Source organism: Carica papaya, chromosome 6 (assembly GCF_054855325.1).
Source record: "Carica papaya isolate Zhongbai chromosome 6, ASM5485532v1, whole genome shotgun sequence".
Lineage (NCBI taxonomy): Eukaryota > Viridiplantae > Streptophyta > Magnoliopsida > Brassicales > Caricaceae > Carica > Carica papaya.
In genome coordinates this window covers 20,145,836-20,168,034 of record NC_142314.1, presented here as the reverse complement: position 1 = coordinate 20,168,034, position 22,199 = coordinate 20,145,836, and the positions used below count along the sequence as shown (strand labels likewise).

Sequence of the window (22,199 nt, the reverse complement as noted above, 5' to 3'; positions counted from 1 at the left end):
GTGAAAGCGAACTATGATAACTGGGAATTAAGAATTTGGAATTGAAAAGATGCCACAAGCTTATCACGATAAGTAGATCTAATTCCTAACTCGACAAAACGGTAGAAGAACCTTCCTAAAGAACACTCACAATTAGCATAACTAAAAGCAAAATAATTTTTGAATTTGATTAATTTAAATTGATGCATTACAATTTAATGGTGTATATAGGCATTCACCAAATCAATTTTACTTGAACTCAAAAAGTAAAATCCTAGACTAATTCTAAATACAAGTCAATTTAGGAAACTACTAAAATAATAATTAAAAAAACATAAACCAAGTATAATTAAAAATCTTCTCTCTTGAAAGTGGTGGTGTTGTGGCTTAATACTCCATGGTTTATTTTACTTTGATTTGGTCTTTGATATTTAATTAATTCTTTTGGTAGAAGTTGAGTTGAAGATGCTTTAAAAGCTTCCTAATTGAAATAGAAAACAACTCATCTTCTATGAGAAATTCAAGGAGAAAAATTTAGTAAAAAATCAAGGAGAAAATACAAGAGAAAATCTAAGAGAAAATCTAGGGAAAAAATGCAAGCAAAAATCAAGGAGAAAATACACAAAAAAAACTAAGAGAAAAATTAGGATTTTCTACCATGAGATGAAGAATAGTTGATGCGGGAGTTTATGGGAAAGATCGAATCAAATCCTATAGCCAACTCAATGTTATGTAATATCGAAACTTTAACCACCTAGGTAAACTCCTCTTTCTAATTGAATCTATAATCCTAAAAAGAATGCAAAAATAAAGACAAGAAAAAATAAAATAAGGAAAGGAAAAATGCTACGGACTTAGTGATAAGTTGATCCCCGCTCCTTGGCTCAACAAGACTTCTGAAGGCTCGAGCTCCTCGAAGAACTTAAAGAAGCTAAAAATCAGAAAAAAGCTAATTGAAAAAAAGTTTAAGCTTTCAAGAGCTCTCTCAAATTGGTTGTAATAAATGTATTTACAACATATGGGAAAAGGCCTATTTATAGCATTTCTTGAAGTAATCTAGATGAGTATAAACTCTTGAATAAAATAATATCTTAGATGAAATTCTATCTAATTCTAAGATAATTACAAAATAAAATATTTATTCTATCCCATACAAATACAAAGAAATTAATTGAATAATTATATGGATAGAATTTATAACAAAATAATAATTAAAATAAGATAAGATTTATCCCATGTGATTTCCATGTAAAACACATGAGGAAATTAATTTAGACATCTGGGAATTAAATTAAAAAGATGAGAAATTAAAAAGTGGGTCCCAAAAGCCTTTAAAAAATAAAACATTAATTAATTAAAAGGTGGAGGATGGGCTAGCCGAATTTGGGCAGTTGGTCCGCACGGGCTGCGGAAAGTGGACTCGTGGGTTGGGCCGTGGATTGCACGCTGGGCAAGCTGGGTTAATTTTAGGCCCGTCCAAGTGGGGCGTGCACGTTTTCCCCTTTGGGCCTATGCGGACTAGGTCGTGAGCATGGGAGCTGTCGTCCACTCGTGCACGTGGTCTGCGTGGGCATGTGTGGCATGCACTCGTGGCCGTGTGGGTTGGGTTGCATACTTGGCATACATGTGGGTTGCCTTATTCAGGCGTGGACCTACGTGTCCACGTGTCGAGGAATTTGCCTATCTCCAATTTTCCTGCAGGGTATAAAGTCACTTCAATTTGTTAATCACAGGGCCTTGGAACACCACTTGATATAAATTAGAGGTATATTAAACTCGAGACCCGATATCTTTACGCTTGGAAGCTACTCCTTGGAAAGCTAAATCAGATTTACCAAGTCCTTAACCTAATTTAATTCGTGAAAGAGAACTTTGAAATAAGTCCGCAACCCAAATTCAACCCTTGAAGAGAATCTTATAATAAACTATTCATAGAGTAATTAGCTTTGCTAGTAGGAATCCTGATTCAAAAAAGAATCAGAACAAGAGAAAAACCTCTCTTAAGAAACCTTGCATTAAACAAATTCATATATCAACTTGTCTATCTTTACAAAACATAATACTACCTATCTATATTTGGAACAACCATCCAAGATAAGTTTAAGACTTCTAAGAGTCACAACTCTTAATATTACTAAGTACATATTTTTATCTAATAAGAAAAATAAATGTCTATATACAATAAATGAAGACAACTAGATCCAATGTATCTAAGTCAGAATTCGTTTTAAAACTTTTAAGCCAATTATCTATCTTATAAAATCAGAATTTGGAATAAGTTTCTTCATAAAATTGTAGCCCCAAATGTGTAGATAAGTTTAGGCTTTTAAATCACCTAATTTGGACATCAGAACCCCAAGTTATGGTCCTTTAAAGCAAACAGATTCAACTTCATAATGGGCTAGTGTAACTTCCATTTGTGTTAACGTGACCAAGTTTTGATTTATGTTATTCAGCCCAAGCTTAATACATGCTTCCTTATTGCATTCTTGAATTTTTTCAATGTCATTCCACAAGCCGTGAATCATCCCGTTTAATACATCCTTAAATTTCTTCAACTTCACTCTCTGAATTGGATCAATGTTCTTGTATGCTACCTTATTTGTATCATTCCCCCCTCCTTAAGATGATTCGTCCACGAATCTCCAACATCTATATCAAAAGGAGAAATATCAGCTACATTAAAAGTAGCACTCACATTATACACACCAGGAAGATCCAACTTGCAGACATTGTCATTGATCTTCTCAAGGACTTGAAATGGTCCATCGCCTCTAGTATACAATTTTGATTTTCGTTGAATAGGAAACGTTTCATTGCGCCTATGTACCCAAACCCAATCACCAGGTTCGAATATCACTCGCCTCCTTTACTTGTTTACTTGGTTTGCAATTTGTTGGATCTCTTCTTTATGTTCTTGCGCACATCTTTATGTAGCTTCTTCACCAAATCTGCCTTTTTCCTTCCATCTAAACTAGTTGTTTCATTACATGGTAAAGGAACTAAATCTAAAGGAATTAAAGGATTAAAACCATAAACAACTTCCGATGGTGAATAACTAGTAGTAGAATGCGTAACTCTATTATACGCGAACTCAATAAATGGAATACACTCTTCCCAATTCTTCAAATTCTTTTAATCAATAGTACTAAACAAAGTTCCTAGAGTTCTATTCACAACTTTAGCTTGACTATCAGTTTGTTGATGACAAGTAGTAGAAAACAATAACTTAGTTCCTTATTTACTCCACAAAATTTTTCAAAAATGATTTAGAAACTCGCATCCGTATCACTCATAATTATTTTTGGAATGTCATGAAAACATACTACTTCCCTAAAGAACATATTTGCAATGTTAGTGGCATCATCGATTTTATTACAAGGTATGAATGCGACATCTTTGAAACCTATCAACCACTACAAAAATTGAATCTTTCCTTTCCTTGATCTAGGCAAACCCAAAAAAAAATTCATTAAAATATTAGTCCAAGGTTCACTAAAAACAGGTAAAGGTGTATACAATCCTTGATGCAAAACTTTAGATTTTGCTCGTTAGCACTCAAGACATCAATAATAAGTTCTTTGCACATCTTTCTTCATTTTAGGCCAATAGAAATATTCCTTTAAAGTATTTAATTCTTTCAAAATACCAAAATGTCCCATTAAATCCCCATAAGATTCTTTAATAAGCGACATATGCATAGAATAAATAGGTATATACAACTTATTCACTTTAAACAAAAACCCATCCATTCTATAGAAATTACCAAATGCAATTTTCTCACATGTTTTAAAAATGCTACAAAAATCAGAATAATTTTCGTAAAGAGATTTTACATGCTCAAAACCAAACATTCAAGCATCTAAAGTATTGAGTAAAGCATACCTTCTTGAAAGTGCATCTGCCATAACATTCTCTTTGCCTTTCTTGTACTTAATCACATAAGGAAATGTTTCAAGGAACTCAACCCATTTATCATGCCTCTTATTCAACTTACCTTAACCCTTTAAGAATTTCAATGATTGATGATCAGTATGAATGACAAATTCCTTGGGCCTTAGGTAATGCTGCCAATTCTCTAAAACTCGAACCAAAGCATAATGTTCCTTGTCATAGGTAGAATAATTCAATGAAGCATAATGGAGCTTTTCACTAAAGTAGGCAATTGGTCTTTTTCCTTGCATAAAATAGGCCCAACACCAACACCTAAAGCATCACACTCAATTTTAAAAGTATTAGCAAAGTTAGGCAAAACAAGAATAGGTGTCGAACAAAGCTTATCTTTTAACAAATTAAATGCTCGCTCTTGATCCTTGTCCCACTTGAAAACATAATTCTTTTTTATTACTTCCGTAAGTAGTGCAGCAACAGTACTAATGTCTTTTACAAATCGCCTATAAAAACTAGCCAAACCATGAAAACTTCTTACATCACTTGCCGATTTAGGAATAGGCCAACTCTTAATAGCACTTACCTTCTCTTCATCAACTTCAACACCTTGCTTACTCACAACAAAACCTAAAAATACAATTCGATCCAAACAGAAAGAACACTTATTGAAATTAGCATACAACCACTTTTTTCTCAAGGTAACTAAAACACTCCTAAAATGTTCTATATCTTCTTTCGAATCTCTAGAATACAAGAGGATATCATCAAAGTACACAACAATAAATTTTCTAATGAAATCTTTCAAAACATGATTCATAGTCTCATGAAAGTACTTGGTGCATTAGTTAAACCAAAAGGCATAACTAACCATTCATATAATCCATATTTTTTTTAAAACCAGTTTTCCATTCATCGCCCTCTTTCATTCGAATTTGATGATAACCACTTTTTAAATCAATTTTGCTAAAAATAGTAGAGCCATACATCAAGCATATCATCTAACCTAGGAATAAGATGATGATACTTTACTGTAATGTCGTTAATCATACAACAATCAACACATATACACCAAGAACCATCTTTCTTAGGCATCAACAATACTAGAACAACACATGAACTCATACTTTTTCTAATAAATCCCTTACCCAACAACTCCTCACCTTGCCTTTGAATCTCCTTTGTCTCCTCGGGATTACTTCTATAGATTGGTGGATTTGGAATTGAGGCACCAGGTATGAAATCAATTTGATGCTCAATACATCTAATGGGTGGCAATCCATTAGGTATCTCATCCAGAAAGACATCTTCATATTCTTGCAAATGAGAAACAAACACACTAGCCAAAGAAACATTAAGGTTGTTAGTGTTTAGATAAAGTTCCTTGTACATAAGCATAAATATACTTTTTCTTGAAAACCAAGCTCCCTTAATATCATTCCTTTTTGCATACAAACTCACTTATTTCTTTTTACACTCATTTGAATTTTGCCCCTCTTTTGTTAAACTCACTTTCTTTTTTACTTCATTATTGTTTCCACTCTTTTTTTTTTGAAAGCTTACTCTTAGATGTCTCACATTCGCTCACTCTTTTTCCTTCAACCTTGTTTTCTCTCTCACTTTGTATTCTTTTAAGCTCACCCTCATAAACTTCTTTTGGTAAAAGTGGTACAAGAGTAATTTTTTTTCTGTCTTTCTCAAATGTGTAGTGATGTGTTAAAGCGTTGTCATCACCCTTCGGTAAAATTGCCAAGGATGTCCCAACAAAAGATGACCAGCAGCATAGGCACTACAGTAAATAGCAATTCATCCTTATACTTGCCTATTTTGAATGCCACAAAAACTTGCTTTGTGACCCTTATATTCCCGCAATCATTGAGCCACTTCAATTTGTAAGGATGTGGATGTTTTGTAATAGACAGCCCAAACTTCTCTACAAGAGTAGTACTAGCAACTTTTGTCACGTTGCCACCATCAATTATCACATCACATATGTGATCCTTCATAAGATATCTTGTATGAAGCAATTTCTCTCTTTGATCGCATTTGTCTTATTGGACTTGTATATTCCAAGCTCTTCTTGCTACAAAAACCCTTCCACTTTCTACCATGGTAAATTCTTCGTCTTCCTCATCAATTGCATCTTCATAGGATGGCATTTCTCCTTCATTCTCTTCTTCACTAGCCAAATAATAGTCTTCATCAAGCATAAACATAGTTCTTTGATTTGGACATTCCCGCTTGTAATGACCTAACCTTGACATTTGAAACATTTAATATTTCTTGCATTAGTAATAGAGTTAAGCTTACCTTTATCTTTGCTAGAAATAAATGCTTTAGGAACCTATTTCACTTCTTCCTTAGCTTGGATGATGAAGCTTTATCACCTTTCCTCCAGTTTGATTTGAATGTTGAAGTTTTGGAAGAAAAATGACTTGCGTTCCATTTTCTCTTTAATTGCTTCTCAACCTTCAAAGCAAGGTGAAGTAAATCTTCTAACTCCATATGAGGCTGTACTTCGACCACATTAGAAATCTCTTTATTCAAACCATTAAGAAATCTAGCCATTGTAGCCTCACTATCTTCCTCGACATTTGCTTTAATCATGGCCATTTCCATTTCTTTATAGTACTCCTCAACACTCTTGGAACCTTGCATAAGATTTTGAAGTTGATTGTACAATTTTTTATAGTAATAGCTTGGTATAAATCTTTTTCTCATTATAGACTTCAAATCTCTCCATTCTTCAATGGGTCTTTCCCTATTTCTTCTCCGCTTCTTCTTTGTATCATCCCAACAAGTAATAGCATAGTCTTCAAAAATAGTAACACCAAGTTGTAACTTCTTGGATTTAGTGTAGTTATTGCAATCAAATACTAGTTCAATATTCTTTTCCCTATCCAAGTAAGCTTTAGGACCATTCTTCCATGAAATGATGGAATCTTTAATTTAACACCACTAAAGCTACTATTACTATTATTTCTTGCTCTCAGTTGCACCTCCTCTTTTTCTTCATTATCACTACGTGATTCATCATCTTTAAAGTCATTACCCTCTTGAACTCTATTTGGAAATCTCCTACCACGCATGGCTGGACTAGGAGCATTAGGTGGCTACTCCCTTGTAACCAAAACTTCTAGCCTCTCTATTCGATCAATAATCTCACCATATATTTTATCCATAGCTTGCATCAGTTCCATTAAGGTTTGAAACCTATCTATCTCATTTTGGGGATTATTTGCTTATCCATTCATCTTATATTAAGCTGCAAAACAAAGTTAGTAAAGCAAAAGAATAGTTCCTCACTTCACTCCCTCACGTGTTTCACTCAAATGATGGTATCGCTCAATTTTACTCATGTTTAATTTTTGGCTTTTCTCTATATGAACTCACACTCAGTCTTTTACCACTCCAATTCTCTTGCTAAGATTTATTGTAAAGAATTAAAACTTATACAAACGTGCTGAATTATAATAAGAAATAGAATAAACCAACTTAGAAGGAAATAAAAGATAATATGAATGAAACTCAACAAAAGTAGATGGAAATAAAAGATAAACCCGTATTCTCAAAAAGAAATACGACTTAAAAGAAATTTCAATCTAGGAAAACAACCTGAATTTTGTTTTAACTTCTTTTTTAATCCTCTTTTTTTTTCAATCTCTTTTTTTTCTTTTGCCTCTTGATCTTCCTTTTTTTAACTTTTCTTTTCACCTTCTTTTAATTTATTTTTTTATATTTAACATAACAGAAATAAACTTAAATGGACTAACTTTTAGAAGAAAAACATATCACAAGGAGATGGAGAACAACAAATGATGACACAATAATAAATGGATAAATAAGTTGAAATGAATAGAAAATGAAAGGACACTAAAGTAATATGCTAGATGCTAAACAATAACAAATGGATATAGAGGATGGAAATGAAATCAAAGACTTGAAATAATGAAATAAAAGTAAAGAGATGAAATACAAAGGATATAACCTGATTTAGAGCCTAAGCTCTGATACCAAATTGATACAAACTAGGGCTATAATAAACTCAAGACCCAATATCTTTACATTTGGAAGCAACTTCTTGGAAAGCTAAATCAAATTTACTAAGTCCTTAACCCAGTTTAATACGTGAAAGAGAACTTTGGAATAAGTCTACAGCCCAACTTCAACCCTTGAGGAGAACCTTGGAATAAACTACTCACAAGGTAATTAGTTTTACTCGTAGGAACCCTGATTCAAATAAGAATCAGAACTAGAGAAAAACCTCTCTTAAGAAACCTTGAATTAAGTAAATTCATATATCAACTTATCTATCTTTACAAAAGAGAATACTACCTATTTATACTTAGAACAACCCTCTAAGATAAGTTTTAAGACTTTTAGGAGTCACAACTCTTCATATTACTAAGTATATATTTGTATCTAATAAGAAAATCAAAAGTTTAAATATAATAAATGAAGATAACTAGATTTGACATATCTAAGTTAGTATTCATTTTGAAACTTTCAAGCCAATTATCTATCTTATAAAATTCGAATTTGGACTAGGTTTCTTCATGAAAGTTGTAGCCCCAAATGTGTGGACCCAAATGTGTGGATAAGTTCAGGCTTTTTAATCACCTAATTTAGAAATTCAAATCCTCAAGTTATGGCCTTTCCAAGCAAACTGATTCAACTTCAGAATGGGCTGGTGTAACTTCCACTTGTGTTAATATGACCAAGCTTTTATTTATGTTATTTGGCCCAAGCTCGATACATGTTTCCTTGTTGCATTCTTGAATTTGGTCAATGTCATTCCACAAGCCTTAAATCATCCTGTTTAATGCGTCCTTGAATTTCTTCAACCTCACTATCTGAATTGAATCAATGTTCTCGTATATTCCTTATTTTCATCACCGATGGACATGGGAGCCAAATATCCTGTATGTGCATGGCGAGACATGTGTACCCTATAGGCATCCATACCCAGACTATAGTTGGCCTTCCTTTTTGGGCTAGGATTTTTTGACCGAGTCATTCCTTAGCGGTGAGGCTCGTTACCCTTCGGGTTTCTAGCATCTTTTGGTGTCATCTCTTCTGTTTAGTGGATTGGGCCTCGCTGTTTAATACTTGATCGGGGATACAGTATCCTGGAGTACTGTTACTTCGTAATTATTTCCTTTCACTTCTCGAAAGTTCGTTAGTACTAGCCCACTTCTTGCCTTCTACTGGTTTAGGTTTGTCCTTAGCGAGTATCACATCATCCACCCTCTTTTTAGGGGATTCGTCGTTGAATCTATAGAGATTATGAACTTTTCATCTAAGGTCAATGAGGATAGAGGATTTACCATAGAACTGACAGGGTGCTCGAGTTGTTCTTGAACGAGAAAAAAAACTTTTTATTTGGCTTGGGTGCCAACCACTCGCTAGAGCATTGTTAAGTATTTCAAGTGCTTAGGAGTGGGGTATATTGCATCCCAATGTCCCAATCAGCATGCCATGATTATCTGAGATGATGGAGATATCGTTAATGACCACAAAAGCAATAACGAGTAGGAAGATCTGTTGTTAGCGGATGCAAGATGAGAAAGTATAACTCAACTAGTATAGGGAGATGTGTTTGTGGTTCAACAAGCACTAAACATACAAGTTAAGCCTGAAGACAACGGTTAGAGAGAAACTATTTTTTACTCTAGATGCCTGGTCAAGTAAAGGTCTATGGTGTGATAATTGATAGAGGCAGCTACGTTAACGTTACTAGTACCGTCCTAGTGGATTGGGTAGGGTTGACTTGTGAACAACACCCTAACCACTACAAATTACACTGGTTGGATGACAACAAAGTCGATGTCACATAGCAGGTATGTGTTCTATTTTCTATTGGTGACTACACAGATAAGATATTGTGTGATGTAGTTCCCATACAAGTAGGATACCTGCTGTTAGGTAGGCCATGGCAATATGATCGAGATGTTTGCCATGCCGATGAAAGGAATCAGTACTTTATTTGAATGGACAACCTTACCCATGTCTTAACACCTTTGTCAAGGAGAGACACTTATGAAGACCAACTTAAAATCAAAAAGTCATATCATGTGCTCGTTAAAAGATATGCAGAGAAAGACATCCCTTTGAGCCCTCTTTGATTTCCCTAGGGAGCGTTACTAACATAACCCCAACTACTTCCTCTAATTTTCAGTTGCCTTTTAATCTTGGTTGCTTTGTGCACCATTTCATCCAAGTGGACATAGTTTTGGAGTTCAAGGATATTGGCGATATCCTTATTTAGGCCCTCTAAAAAATAAGCTAAGGTGGCTTCAAGCCTTTCATCAACTCATGCTCTAATAATCATGGTTATCTCCATCTCTTTGTAGTACTCCTCCACTGACATAGACCCTTGGATTACGAAAATTTTAAATTCATGTTCTTATTGAAATGAGCTGGTACAAACCACTTCCTCATAATGGATCTTAATTCTCTAAGTGTTGTAATTGGCAAGTCCCTTTCCCGTTCTCAAAGAAGGGCTAATTGATCGCACCATAGTGAGGCATAGTCAATAAACTCAACGGTGGCCAACTTAAGCTTTTTCTCTTCAGTATAGTTGCAGTAGCTGAAAATGTGACATCCCAAATGCTAATTAAAGCATAAGGGTGCAATATATAAAAACATATACGAGTGCATATAAGATAAGTTTATGCACTGGAATAAATTAATTACAATTCCTTATAAAATAATAATAGAGTTCGATATAATACTAAGGCAGGAACAAAATTAATTACAGGCATCTGTAAAAGATGGACTCATTAGAGTGTAGGAAAACTATGCAGTCATAATAGTTCACGGATCCACGAGCTCCTCGAAAACTTCAAGGGGTAGATCAATAATCAGTTCCTCACTATCTTCCTCATCTGGAGGGGGACATGGAAAGGGGTGAGTTTCACACACTCATTAAGAAAAGTAGTATTTAAATAACATCACTAAGATATCAAGGTAATTAAAACTGAAATAAAGCATCATTATTACTCACCATTGGGAATCGTGTCAAGGGACCATTTATTAATTATGACAGAAATTTACTTTATTATAGAAAACATCAAATCCATCAGGTCATAGTCATATCATGTCAATCAAATCCATCATGCTGAAAGTAGAGAAAATTAAACAAATCATGACATGCTCTTTATTTCATTTTATCCTTCGTGCGAAGTCATTTCGACTTCCATCTATTGAGGTCAATACGGATTCTCAACTACCCATGTGGAATGACCAATTCATTTCATATTATATTAGCAATTTACGGCTTACCAAACCAATAGCACATTTATGGCTTGCCAAACCATGACACGATCCATGACCACGGTCTTGCCAACCACAATGGTCCTACATGTAAACTATGGTCATGGCTGTACTTCGCCAATAGTGATCCCTACAATCATATTGCATCACACTCTCATTAGAGGGTAAGCCGTCATCTACAAAGAGTGGGTCTCTCACGTCCTTTCAGACTAGATAGGGGAGAAACAGAAACTCCTTAGAGATAAAAAGCCTAACAAAATATTTTATGAATTATGCATGCCAATACCGATACATATTCTCATGCTTAAAATATAATATTATGCTCGTTACTTCATCTTCATACAATAAATGTTTCTTACATTCAAATTAATCCTTTTAGTTAGACATGCAGCTAATTAGTTTATATACGTTCATATAAACATGCATTAACATGTAACAATTTATTAAAGCATATAAAATTAAGCATACAATCAATTAATTAAAATTTCATTAATTTAATCTAGAAATACTGCTTAGTATGTTAAAAGTAAATATCAAATTCCTCACCGAAACCTTGGAGTTTCCTACGTCTTTCTTTCTTCTATTCCTTCCCATTCTCTCTCTAGCTAACTCTCTCTTTCTCTAAAACTCTTTGGTGGATGGAAGAATGAAGTGGGAGTAACGAGGAAATAGTGAAGAGGAGTCTTTATTTATAAAAAATGGGGACTGTTAGATTTACACCAAGTGGCGAGAAGAGAGAGAAAAGTAAAAATGTCTTGATGCGACTTGACGACTGACGGATGTGACGACAGTGATGTGATGGCGGTGCAAAAATTAGAGGCATGACACCCAAACGACAGAGGATTGCTACTAAAAGGCGACGGGTCGTTACAAATTGTCCGACATAGCACATGCTGCCCCAACCTATTATGCACCAAAGCCTACTACACGCAGGTCTACTATGCACTAGCCCACCGCACGCAGGGCTACTGTGCACAGACCGCACGACTCACAACCCGCACGGAAGGGACATGCGCGCAGGCGTGCATGCAGGTAGGAGTCTTTCTCGCGGGTATTTTTCATGGGATTGTTTCGTCGTTTTCTCCTTTATTTTTTCCTTGAAACCTTGTTAATTAATTTTTTTAAAAAATAAATGTTAATAATTATCTAAACTAAATAACCAATAAAATACGAAAATCAAAAATTAAATTTCATCCAAAAATTAAAACATGAAATTTTAAAGAGTTTAAATGGCCTAAAGGGCCCCAATAATTAGGGGTTCACAATATAAATTAAGCAGGAAGGTTTTTGGGGTGTTACATTTTCCCCACCTTTAAAAAATAGTGTCCCCTAAATTTGTCATGAATAAGTTTGGAAACTTCTCTCGCATTTCACTCTTCAATTCTCAAGCTGCCTCCTTCGGAATGTGATATTGCCACTGGTAAAACTTTATCTAGATCTTTTTGTTGTGTAAAACTTTATCAGTCCAATTAAGAATTTCTACGGGGAGCTCCTCATAAGTTATGTCTATTTGAACCTGCATTTCTTGGTGAGGAATGATGTGATGAGGGTCAGGGTAGTACCTTTTGAGCATGGAGACATGGAAAATATCATGTAGAACCGCAAACTCTGGGGGTAGAGTGAGGCAATACACCATGGTTCCGACATGTTCCACAATCTAAAAAGGTCCCACATAATGGGGGCTCAACTTATCCTTCTTACGGAACTGCATTTTTCCCTTGTAAGGGAAGATCTTAAAGAAAACTTGATCGCCAATAGCAAACTCTAGGGGTTTTTTACGATTGTAGGCATAGCTTTTCTAGGGATCTTGAGCGATGGCTAGGTTCCTTTAGATAATTGTGACTTTCTCAATAGTCTCTTGAATATAATCTGGTCCTAAGTGAGGTTGGTTCCAAACTTGGTTCCAGCAAGAAGGAGAACGGCAGGGCCTACTGTACAGGGCTTCATACGGAGCCATGCTGATGCTGGAATGGTAACTATTATTATAACAAATTCACATAAGGGAAGGTACTCAAATTAGTTATCACCAAAGTCGAGGACACAAACGCATAACATATCTTCGAGTGTCTAGATGGTACGTTGAAACTGGCCATCAGTATGAGGATGATAAACAACACTGAAGTATAATCCCGAACCAAGTGTTTCTTAAACATTGTCCCAAAAATAGAAGGTGAATCGAGGATCTTTGTCTGATATAATGGATGAAGGAATGACATGGAGTCAAACAATCTCCTCGAGATACAGGCGGGCTAACCTACTTGTGGAATCTGTTGTTCTGATTGGTAAAAAATCGGTAGTCTTGGTCAATTTATTAATAATGATCCATATTGCATTGTGACTGAAACATATTCTGGGCAAACTGGTGATAAAGTCTATGGTCACATGCTCCCACTTTCACTCTGGAATAGAGAGACCATGTAACAAACCGTCGAGTCTCTGATGTTCCACCTTAATTCACTAGTAAATAAGGCATTGGGAGACATAGTTGATAATGTCTTTCTTTATTCCAGGCCACCAATATTCACGCCTCAGGTCCCAGTATATCTTGGTGCTTCTGGGGTGGATGGATAATTTGGAGGCATGAACAACCTTGAGAAGATCCATCCTGACAGCAGTAGGGACCCAAATACGATCCTAAAATCTACACAATCCATCATTTATGAGCCCAAAATCAAGAAATTCATCAGAAGAAAACTTACTTAGATTTTTTGTTACCTTTAGGTTAGTGGATTGAGCTTCCCAAATCTTCATAAAAAGATCAAGCAAAGCTTGGATCTAGGCAAGGTAGGCACCGTTGCCATAATGGTTAAGGTGGAGTGCCTGTATTGCATCAACAAGCTTCCAACTAGAGGCCATTGTCTGGGCGAACATAGTAGTCTCCTTTTGGCTCAGAGCATCAGCAACCACATTACCTCTACCGGGGTGGTAGATAATCTTAGAGTCATAATCCTTTAGGAGGTCTATCCAACTTCTCTGTCTCATATTCAGTTCCCTCTGCAAAAATATATACTTCAAACTTTTATGGTCAGTATAGATTTTAAATGTCTGACGATACAGATAATGGCACCATATCTTCGAGGCAGAGACTATGGCCACCAACTCCAGGTCATGAGTGGGGTAGTTACGCTCATAGGACTTCAATTGTCTGGATCCATAAGAAACTACCCAATTGGGTTGCATCAAAACACATCCTAAACCCACATGAGATGAATCACAATAAACGTGAAATTATCTAGTATTTTTTAGAAGGATCAACACTGGACCAAAGGTATGGCAATACTTTAATTTTGCAAAACTTTTTTCATATTCGTAATCCAAACAAAAAGTGCACCTTTCCTGGTGAGATGGGTCAACGGAGTTGCAATCTTGGAGAACCCATCAATGAATTGCTGATAATAACCTACTAAACTAAGAAAACTATGTAGCTCATCAACATTCATTGACGGGTTCCAATTTATCAAAGTTTAAACCTTGGATGGATCTATAAAACTCCTTTGCCAAATATGACATGACCAAGGAACGAGACTTGATCCAACCAAAAAGAGCATTTGCTAAACTAGTATACAAATGGTTCTGACAGAGGATTTTTAATACCCTAGATAAGTGAGCTGCGTGTTCTTTATGGCTCTTAGAGCACACTAGTATCTCATCAATAAACACGATGATATATTGATCCAGTGCATGCCAAAAAAATTTGTTCATAGGATCCATGAAGTCAGCAAGGACATTAGTCAGTCTAAAATGCATAACCTTGAACACGTACTGACTGTACCAACATCAAAAGGTCATTTTTAGGATGTTTTCTTCCTTTACTCTCAATTGGTAGAACCTTGATCTGAGATCGATCTTTGAAAAAACCATAGCACCTAGCAACTAATGGAATAGATCATCAATACGAGGTAAAGAATACTTGCTTTTCACTGTTACTCAGTTGAGCTCTCTATAGATTATATACAATTAGAAGGAACCATCCTTCTTCTTCATGAATAACACTGAGGCACCCCAAGGGGAATAACTAGGGCGAATAAATCTTTACGTAAGGAGCTCGGAGAGCTGGTGTTCAAGTTCAGTGAGTTCAGTGCAACTCATATGATAAGCAGTCTTTAAGATAGGTTGTGTCTTTAGAAGCAGGTCAATAGAAAATTCTATATCCCATGGGGGAGGTAAACTAGGTAGTTCCTCCAAAAGACATCCAGAAAGTTACAAATAGTTAGAAAATATCCATATTTATTCAAATCTTAGAAAATAGTAAACCAAAATTCATAAGATTTTTTTTATTTTTGGTGAATGTAGAGTTACAATCTTACTTTCACAGTTAATGATTGCCCTATACTTCTCTAACCAATCCAAATCTAAGATAACATCGAATCCTGAAAAATCCAAGAGTATAAGGTCCACTAATAATTCTACTCCTAAAGCTTTTATTTTATGATTTTTATATATACAATGAGCCTCTAAAAGACTTCTAGAGGGAGTCTCTACTACTAATACTTCGTTTAAAGGTTCAGGCCTAATATATAATTTACAAGCAAAAGAACAAGAAATAAAAGAGTGGGTAGCACCTATGTTAATCAGAGCTGGAGCAGAAGTGTCATAAATTGAAAATATACCTTGGATAATAGCAGGAGTAGTGAGGGCACCGGGTTCATCAAGGTGGTACGCACGACCCTAGGCCTCTGGTCTGGTAATGTCCTTCGGTTGCTGGGGGCAGTCTTTCACAAAGTGTTGAGTGCTTCCGCACTTATAGCAGGCATTGTTCAAAAGCCGACAGGGCTAATCACCATGCAAGCATCCACAATGCTGACATGGTTGAGTAGGTTGAGAAGGGTGTCCAGTAGTTGGAGGTAAAGTAGGGGGAGGAACAACGCGGGGTCGTTTATCAGGATGGCTACTAACCGGGTCAGGCAGCCTTCTTTCTTGGTTGTTAGGTTTGGTGTTGTCGTTGTTGAGTACAAATTTAGGCAATGCATTAGTGTTGGGCCAAACTAAGATCTTTGATAAACTCGGCATGTTTTAGTACCTCGACATATGAGCTAGGTCTCAGCATCACGACCCAGTCATAGATATTGTCACAAAGGCCCTTTAAAAACTTCCTACCCTTACGACTCTCACGGGTGACCATTAGTGGGGCAAACTTAAAAAGTTGGATAAATTAGGCTAGATATTAGGCAACCATCAAATTTCCTTGATGGAGGTCCTAAAATTCCTCCTCCTTCTTTTCCTAGACATAGACAAAGAAGAAGGTTTCAAAAAAAGCATTCATGAAAATCTCCCAAGTGGTGGGGGTACTTAAGACTTCCTTCTTAAGCTGCCATCAATGATCGACTTCACCAGTTAGAATGAAGGCTACTAGGGGAACCTTTTTCTCCTCGGTTAAGTTTAAGAAAGAGAAAAACTTCTCCATCTGTAGGATCTAAGCTTTGGTTACTAAGGGGTCGAGGCCTCCTTCTAAGTGGGTGGTTGAGTTTCCTAAACTCTGCTATATTGTGGGAGATAGATCTTTCACCTGGGTGATAGTTAGGGGCAGGAGGGTGTTGGCAATGATTTGCTTAGTTTTGGCCTACAATTGCGGTTAGACCCTGGATGGCTCCGAAGAGCTCGGTAACTCGTCCTAGTTAGATGATCCTGGGCCTCAAGTCTCTCAGTTCACTCTACCAAAGATCTTCCTTACGTCATTCCTATAAAAGAAAAGGAAGACACGAGTTGATAGTCTAGTTTTTGAAAGAAAACATATCCTAAGTATTCTAAAGTGGTTTTCCTAACTACAACCTCAGTTGTAAAAGATTATTACACATAACTGCTCACCATTTGTGACATCCCAAATTCTAATTAAAGCATAAGGGTTCCATATATCGAAATAGATATGAGTGCATATAAGATAAGTGTATGTAGTGGAATAAAATAATTACAATCCCTTAAAAAAAATAATAGAGTTCCATATAATACTGAGGTAGAAACAAAATTAATTACAAAGCTATACAAAAGATGGACTCATTAGCGTGTGGGATAACTATGCAGTCATAACAGTTCACGAATCCACGCGATCTTCAAAAGTTTCAAGGGGTAGATCAACAATCGGCTCCTCACTATCTTTCTCATCTAGAGGGGGACATGGAAAGGGGTAAGTCCCACATACTCAGTAAGGAAAGCAAATTTAAATAACATTACTAAGATTTTAAAGGTAATTAAAACTGAAATAAAGTACCATCATTACTCACCATTAGGAATCGTGTTAATGGTCCATTTATTAATTATGAAAATAATTTACTTTATTAAAGAAAACATCAAATCTATAATTTCTTAGTCATATCATGCCAATCAAATCCATTATGCTGAAGTAGAGAAAATCAAACAAATCATGACATGCTCTTTATTTTATTTTATCTTTCGCGCGAAGTCATTCTAACTTCCATTTATTGAGGGCAATATGGATTCTTGACTACCCATGTGGAATGACCAATTCATTTCATTTTATATCAATAATTTGTAGATTGCCAAACCAACAATGCATTTACAGCTTGCCAAACCATGACACGATCTATGACCATGATCGTGCCAACCACAGTGATCTTACATGTAAACTATAGTCACAGTTGTACTTTGCCAAATGGGACCCCTACAATCATATTGCGTCATCAGTCCGTAGAGGGTGTGCTATCATCCACAGGGAGCAATCCTCTCACTTTTTTTCAAACTAGATGGGGGAGAAACAGAAACCCCTCAGAGATTAAAAGCTTATCGAAATATTTTATGAATTATACATGCCAATACCGATACATATCTCATGCTTAAGATATAACATTATGCTTGTTGCTTCATCTTCGTACCATCAACATTTATTACATGTAAATTAATCCTTTTAGTTAGACATGCAATTAGTCAGTTTTTATATGTTCATATAAACATGCACTAACATGTAATAATTTATTCATGCATATAAAATTAAACATACAACCAATCAATAAAAATTTCATTAATTTAATATGAAAACACTCCTTAGCATGTTAAAAGTAAATACCAAATTCCTTACTGAAATCTTGGAGTTTCCTATGTCTTTTTTTTTTCTTCTATTTCTTCTGCTTCTCTCTCTATCTCACTCTCTATCTCTCTAAAACTCATTGATGTATGGAAGAATGAAGTGGTAGCTGTGAGGAAATGGTGAAGAGGGCCCCGATTTATAGAAAATGGGGACCATTAGATTTGCGTCAAGTGACAAAATTTTATGAAGAGAGAGGAAAGTAAAAGTGACTTGATACAATGTGACAACTGACGAACGTGACTGATGGATGGACGATGTGATGATGACAACTTGACAGTGGTGCAAAAATAGGAGGCACGCCACCCAAATGGTGGTAGAATGCCGCCCGGCTGGCAATGGCCCTCTGCCCGAGGCAGTGCACGCTACCTTAGCTTGCCTACCGCACGTGGACGAGGGGTCATTCCCATGAGCTTTTTCTGCCACTTTCTCTCTAAAACCTTTTAAAGTAATTTTTTTTAAAAATAAAATTTTAACAAATCTATAAAAATAAATTTTAATAATTATTTAAACTAAATAACCAATAAAATACAGAAACTCAAACATTAAATTTCATCCAAAAATTAAAACATGAAATTTTAAAGAGTTCAAATGGCCTCAGGGGCCCAAATAATTAAGGGTTCACAATAGAAATTAAGCACAAAGGTTTTTGGGGTGCTACAGAAAATGTGATCGATCTTTTATTCTCACTCAAGGTAGGCTTTAAGGTCATTCTTCCCTTGAAAGGCTAGTATCTAGAACTTGAATGCATTGAGATTCCCGTCAGCCTCTTCATGACAACCTCCCTATCTGTCACCAACATCATCGACACAAGATCTTGTTTCATCTTGCACTATTTGATGATGCGCATGACTCTGGTGTTTGCCTCGCTTATGGTGATCCATAGGGGCAGTCATGTTTCATAATTAGACACGTAAGTGGGTGAACATGTCTAGGACACTTTCTTCCATAGTGACTGGTCAGCTGTTGGCACTTTGGTGAGACATTGCAGAGTTCCTGCAAAGACAAGAGTTAGTGAAAGCAATATCTCTCCCTCACATTCGCTCGTATTTACCTCATAATCTCTCAAATGATTGATTTGTTTATTGAGTTGAGCATTCAAATTGGAATCACTTGAATTAGGTTTGCATGTTAGTCCTTATAACATAGCAAGGAACCCTAAAGGATATGGGTTTCTATGGAAGCTTAGAAACAAGCACGTAGAAAAAGGAATGGTGTGTCTTTCATGTGTTAAGCAACTAGTATCAATTAGTAACTTAATTTTATCATGGAACAAATGTAAAATAAAAAATAGAAATGTAGATCACAAAGATTGACAATACAGACTAACGCGTAGGGATCCAATCAATCCTTATGGATATAATCGGCAAATGTATCTATTTATACTACCCCTAATTTGTCAGTTACGTTCTACGACCCATCAAGTTTACTCATGCAACGTTGATGAAAGATTATAGAATTCCAATTCAAAATTAAACATGGATAATGTGCAAAATAAAAACAAAAGTTTTCGCTCGCACCAGTTAGGTGAGGTACTTTGCCTTTGGTTTCTCAAAGGAATTCCAATCACCAATTAGGCGGCCATTCTACTTTTATCATGGAAGATGCAAACAATGTGCCAATTGCCTTATGGGGTGCGATTTGGATATTTTTGTATTTTTTATATGTATAATTTTTTTAATAATAAACACGAACCACTTGAATTGAATAGATAGATATGAATTTAGGCAGGATGCAATGCGAATTAACAAATCAAAAAATTAATTTGAATTGTTAATTGAAGAAAAAAAATCCAAAAAGCAACAAAGATAGATTTGGGTCCTAGGAGCCTAAGCTCTAATACCAAATGACGCTGGAGGGTATGGGGAGGATCGAATCAACCCTTATAACCCACTCAATATTATGCAATATCGAAACTTTAACCATCTAGATAAACCCCTTCCTCTAATTGAATCTTCAATCCTAAAAAGAATGAAAAAATAAAGACTAGAGAAAATAAAATAAGGAAAAGAAAAAGCCATGGACTTACCGATAAGTTGATCCCTGCTCCTTAGCTCATCAAGACTTTTAAAGATTCTTACTCCTTAAAGAACTTGAAGAAGCTACAAATTAGCTAAAAGCTAATTGAAGATAAGCCTAAACTTTCTAGAATTCTCTTAAATTAATTGCAATTGATGTGTTTACAACCTATGGGTAAAAATTTATTTATAGCCTCTTCAGAGGTGATCTATATAAGTAAAAACTCTTGACTTAATTAATAAAATAATATCCTAAATAAAATTTTGTCTAATTATATGATAATTACATAATAAAGTATTTATTCTATTCCATCTAAATACAAAAAAAAATTAATTAAAAAATTTTAGGGATAGAATTTATAATAAAATAATAATTAAAATAAGATAAGACTTATTCCATGTGATTTCTATGTAAAACACATGAGAAATTTAATTTAGGCACATGGGAATTAAATTAAAAACATGAGGAATTAAAAAGTAGTCCCAAAATAGTTTAAAAAATTAAACATTAATTAATTAAAAGGTAGAGGACGGGCTAGTCGAGTTTGAGCAACTAATCTCCACGAGTCGCGGGTCTTGCACTGGGCCAATTCCAAGCCTGTTAATAAGGGGTGCACGCATTTGGCCCCTTGGGCCTCTACGCACTGGGTTGCAAGCATGGGAGCTTCCGTGCGCTAGTGTGGGTGGTCTGCATGGGCACGCATGGGTGTGCGCGTGCGTGGACTGTGTGGTTTGGGTCGCACGTTTGGTGCATGTACAGGTTGCCTTGTTCGTACGTTGAACTCTGTGTCCATGTGTCGAGGAATTTTCCTGCTTCTGGTTTTCCTATAGGGTATAAGGTCGATTTGATTGGTTAATCATGGGGCCTTGGAACACTAGTGGACATGGGAGTCAAGTATCCTGTATGTGCATGACGACACATGTGTACCGTATAGGTACCCATACCCAGAATACAGTTGGGCTTCTTTTTTGGGGTAGGATTTTTGGACTGAGTCGTTCCTTAGCCATGAGGTTCGTTAACCTTTGGATTTTTGGAACCTTCTAGTGTTCTTTATTCTATTTTATGGATTGAACCTTGCTATTTGATACTTGATCAGGGATAAAGTTGCCTGGAGTGTTGTTACTTCACAGTTGTGTCCTTTAGTGTCCTGGAAGTTCGTCAGTACTAGGCTACTTCTTGCTTTCCACTAGTTTATGTTTGTCATCGGCCGGTATTGCGTCAATAGTGTAATCCAAACCAAAACTTGTAATAATAGGTTTCTTCTTCTTTTATTACAACAAGGAATCTAAATTGATAAAGAATATCAGTATTGATGATGTAAATCTCTTGAAACCTCGCCTTACTTGGTAGGATAAGGATTCTTGAATTCTTATGAGATTTACTTAAAGTTGAAAGCTATTCATGAGGAGAGTTATGCTCTATTACGTAAGAATGAATAATCAAGTGTCCAAAAGCATTAGGACTCTTATTATTTATATGATTAATGTGCCTTAAAAGAGATGAGTGTGCAGTTATGACTCTCCCAATAAGAGTAGATGACTCCCTCTTGTGAAATACTTGAGAGTCCATGATTAGAATGACTTTTTTGACCATTTGCTTATATTCATCTTTTCCATGGGATCTTAGTGTGAGTTGTCCCCCCCTTCTTTTCTCGCATCAACCCCCATCTTTAAAATGATTTTTTCTCAAATTGGGGACATTCTCCTGTAATGGCTTAACTGACTTTGCTTCTTGCAAGAAAGAAACAACACCACTAGAGAAAGAAAGTTTAGGATTAGATAGAGTCTCTTTTCTTTCTTCCACCAAGGGAATCATGTTCCTTTTCTCTCGTGGCATTATTGTTTACTTTTACAATGGCATCACTTTTCCTGTCTTTGGGGGCTTTATTTTTCTGTTGATTGAATCATCTTTTCTCCACTTCATCACAAAAATGGGCCTCCTCCTCCTAAATTAAACTCTTGGCTCTTGATGAAGTAGGAGGGAAGAAAGAGACTCGCCTGCA

General features: G+C 35.8%; 1 protein-coding gene across 1 annotated transcript; it reads right to left on the bottom strand.

The window, feature by feature from the left end:
- Positions 1-825: 825 nt before the first annotated feature.
- LOC148253384 (uncharacterized) lies at positions 826-6,131 on the bottom strand. Its single transcript, XM_088223349.1, has 8 exons — positions 5,961-6,131; positions 5,602-5,867; positions 5,031-5,206; positions 4,269-4,497; positions 3,983-4,185; positions 2,861-2,987; positions 2,577-2,801; positions 826-910 (listed from the first exon to the last, which is right to left on the bottom strand). The coding sequence occupies exons 1-8, from the start codon at positions 6,129-6,131 to the stop codon at positions 826-828; spliced, it is 1,482 nt and encodes a 493-aa protein (XP_088079475.1).
- Positions 6,132-22,199: the final 16,068 nt, after the last annotated feature.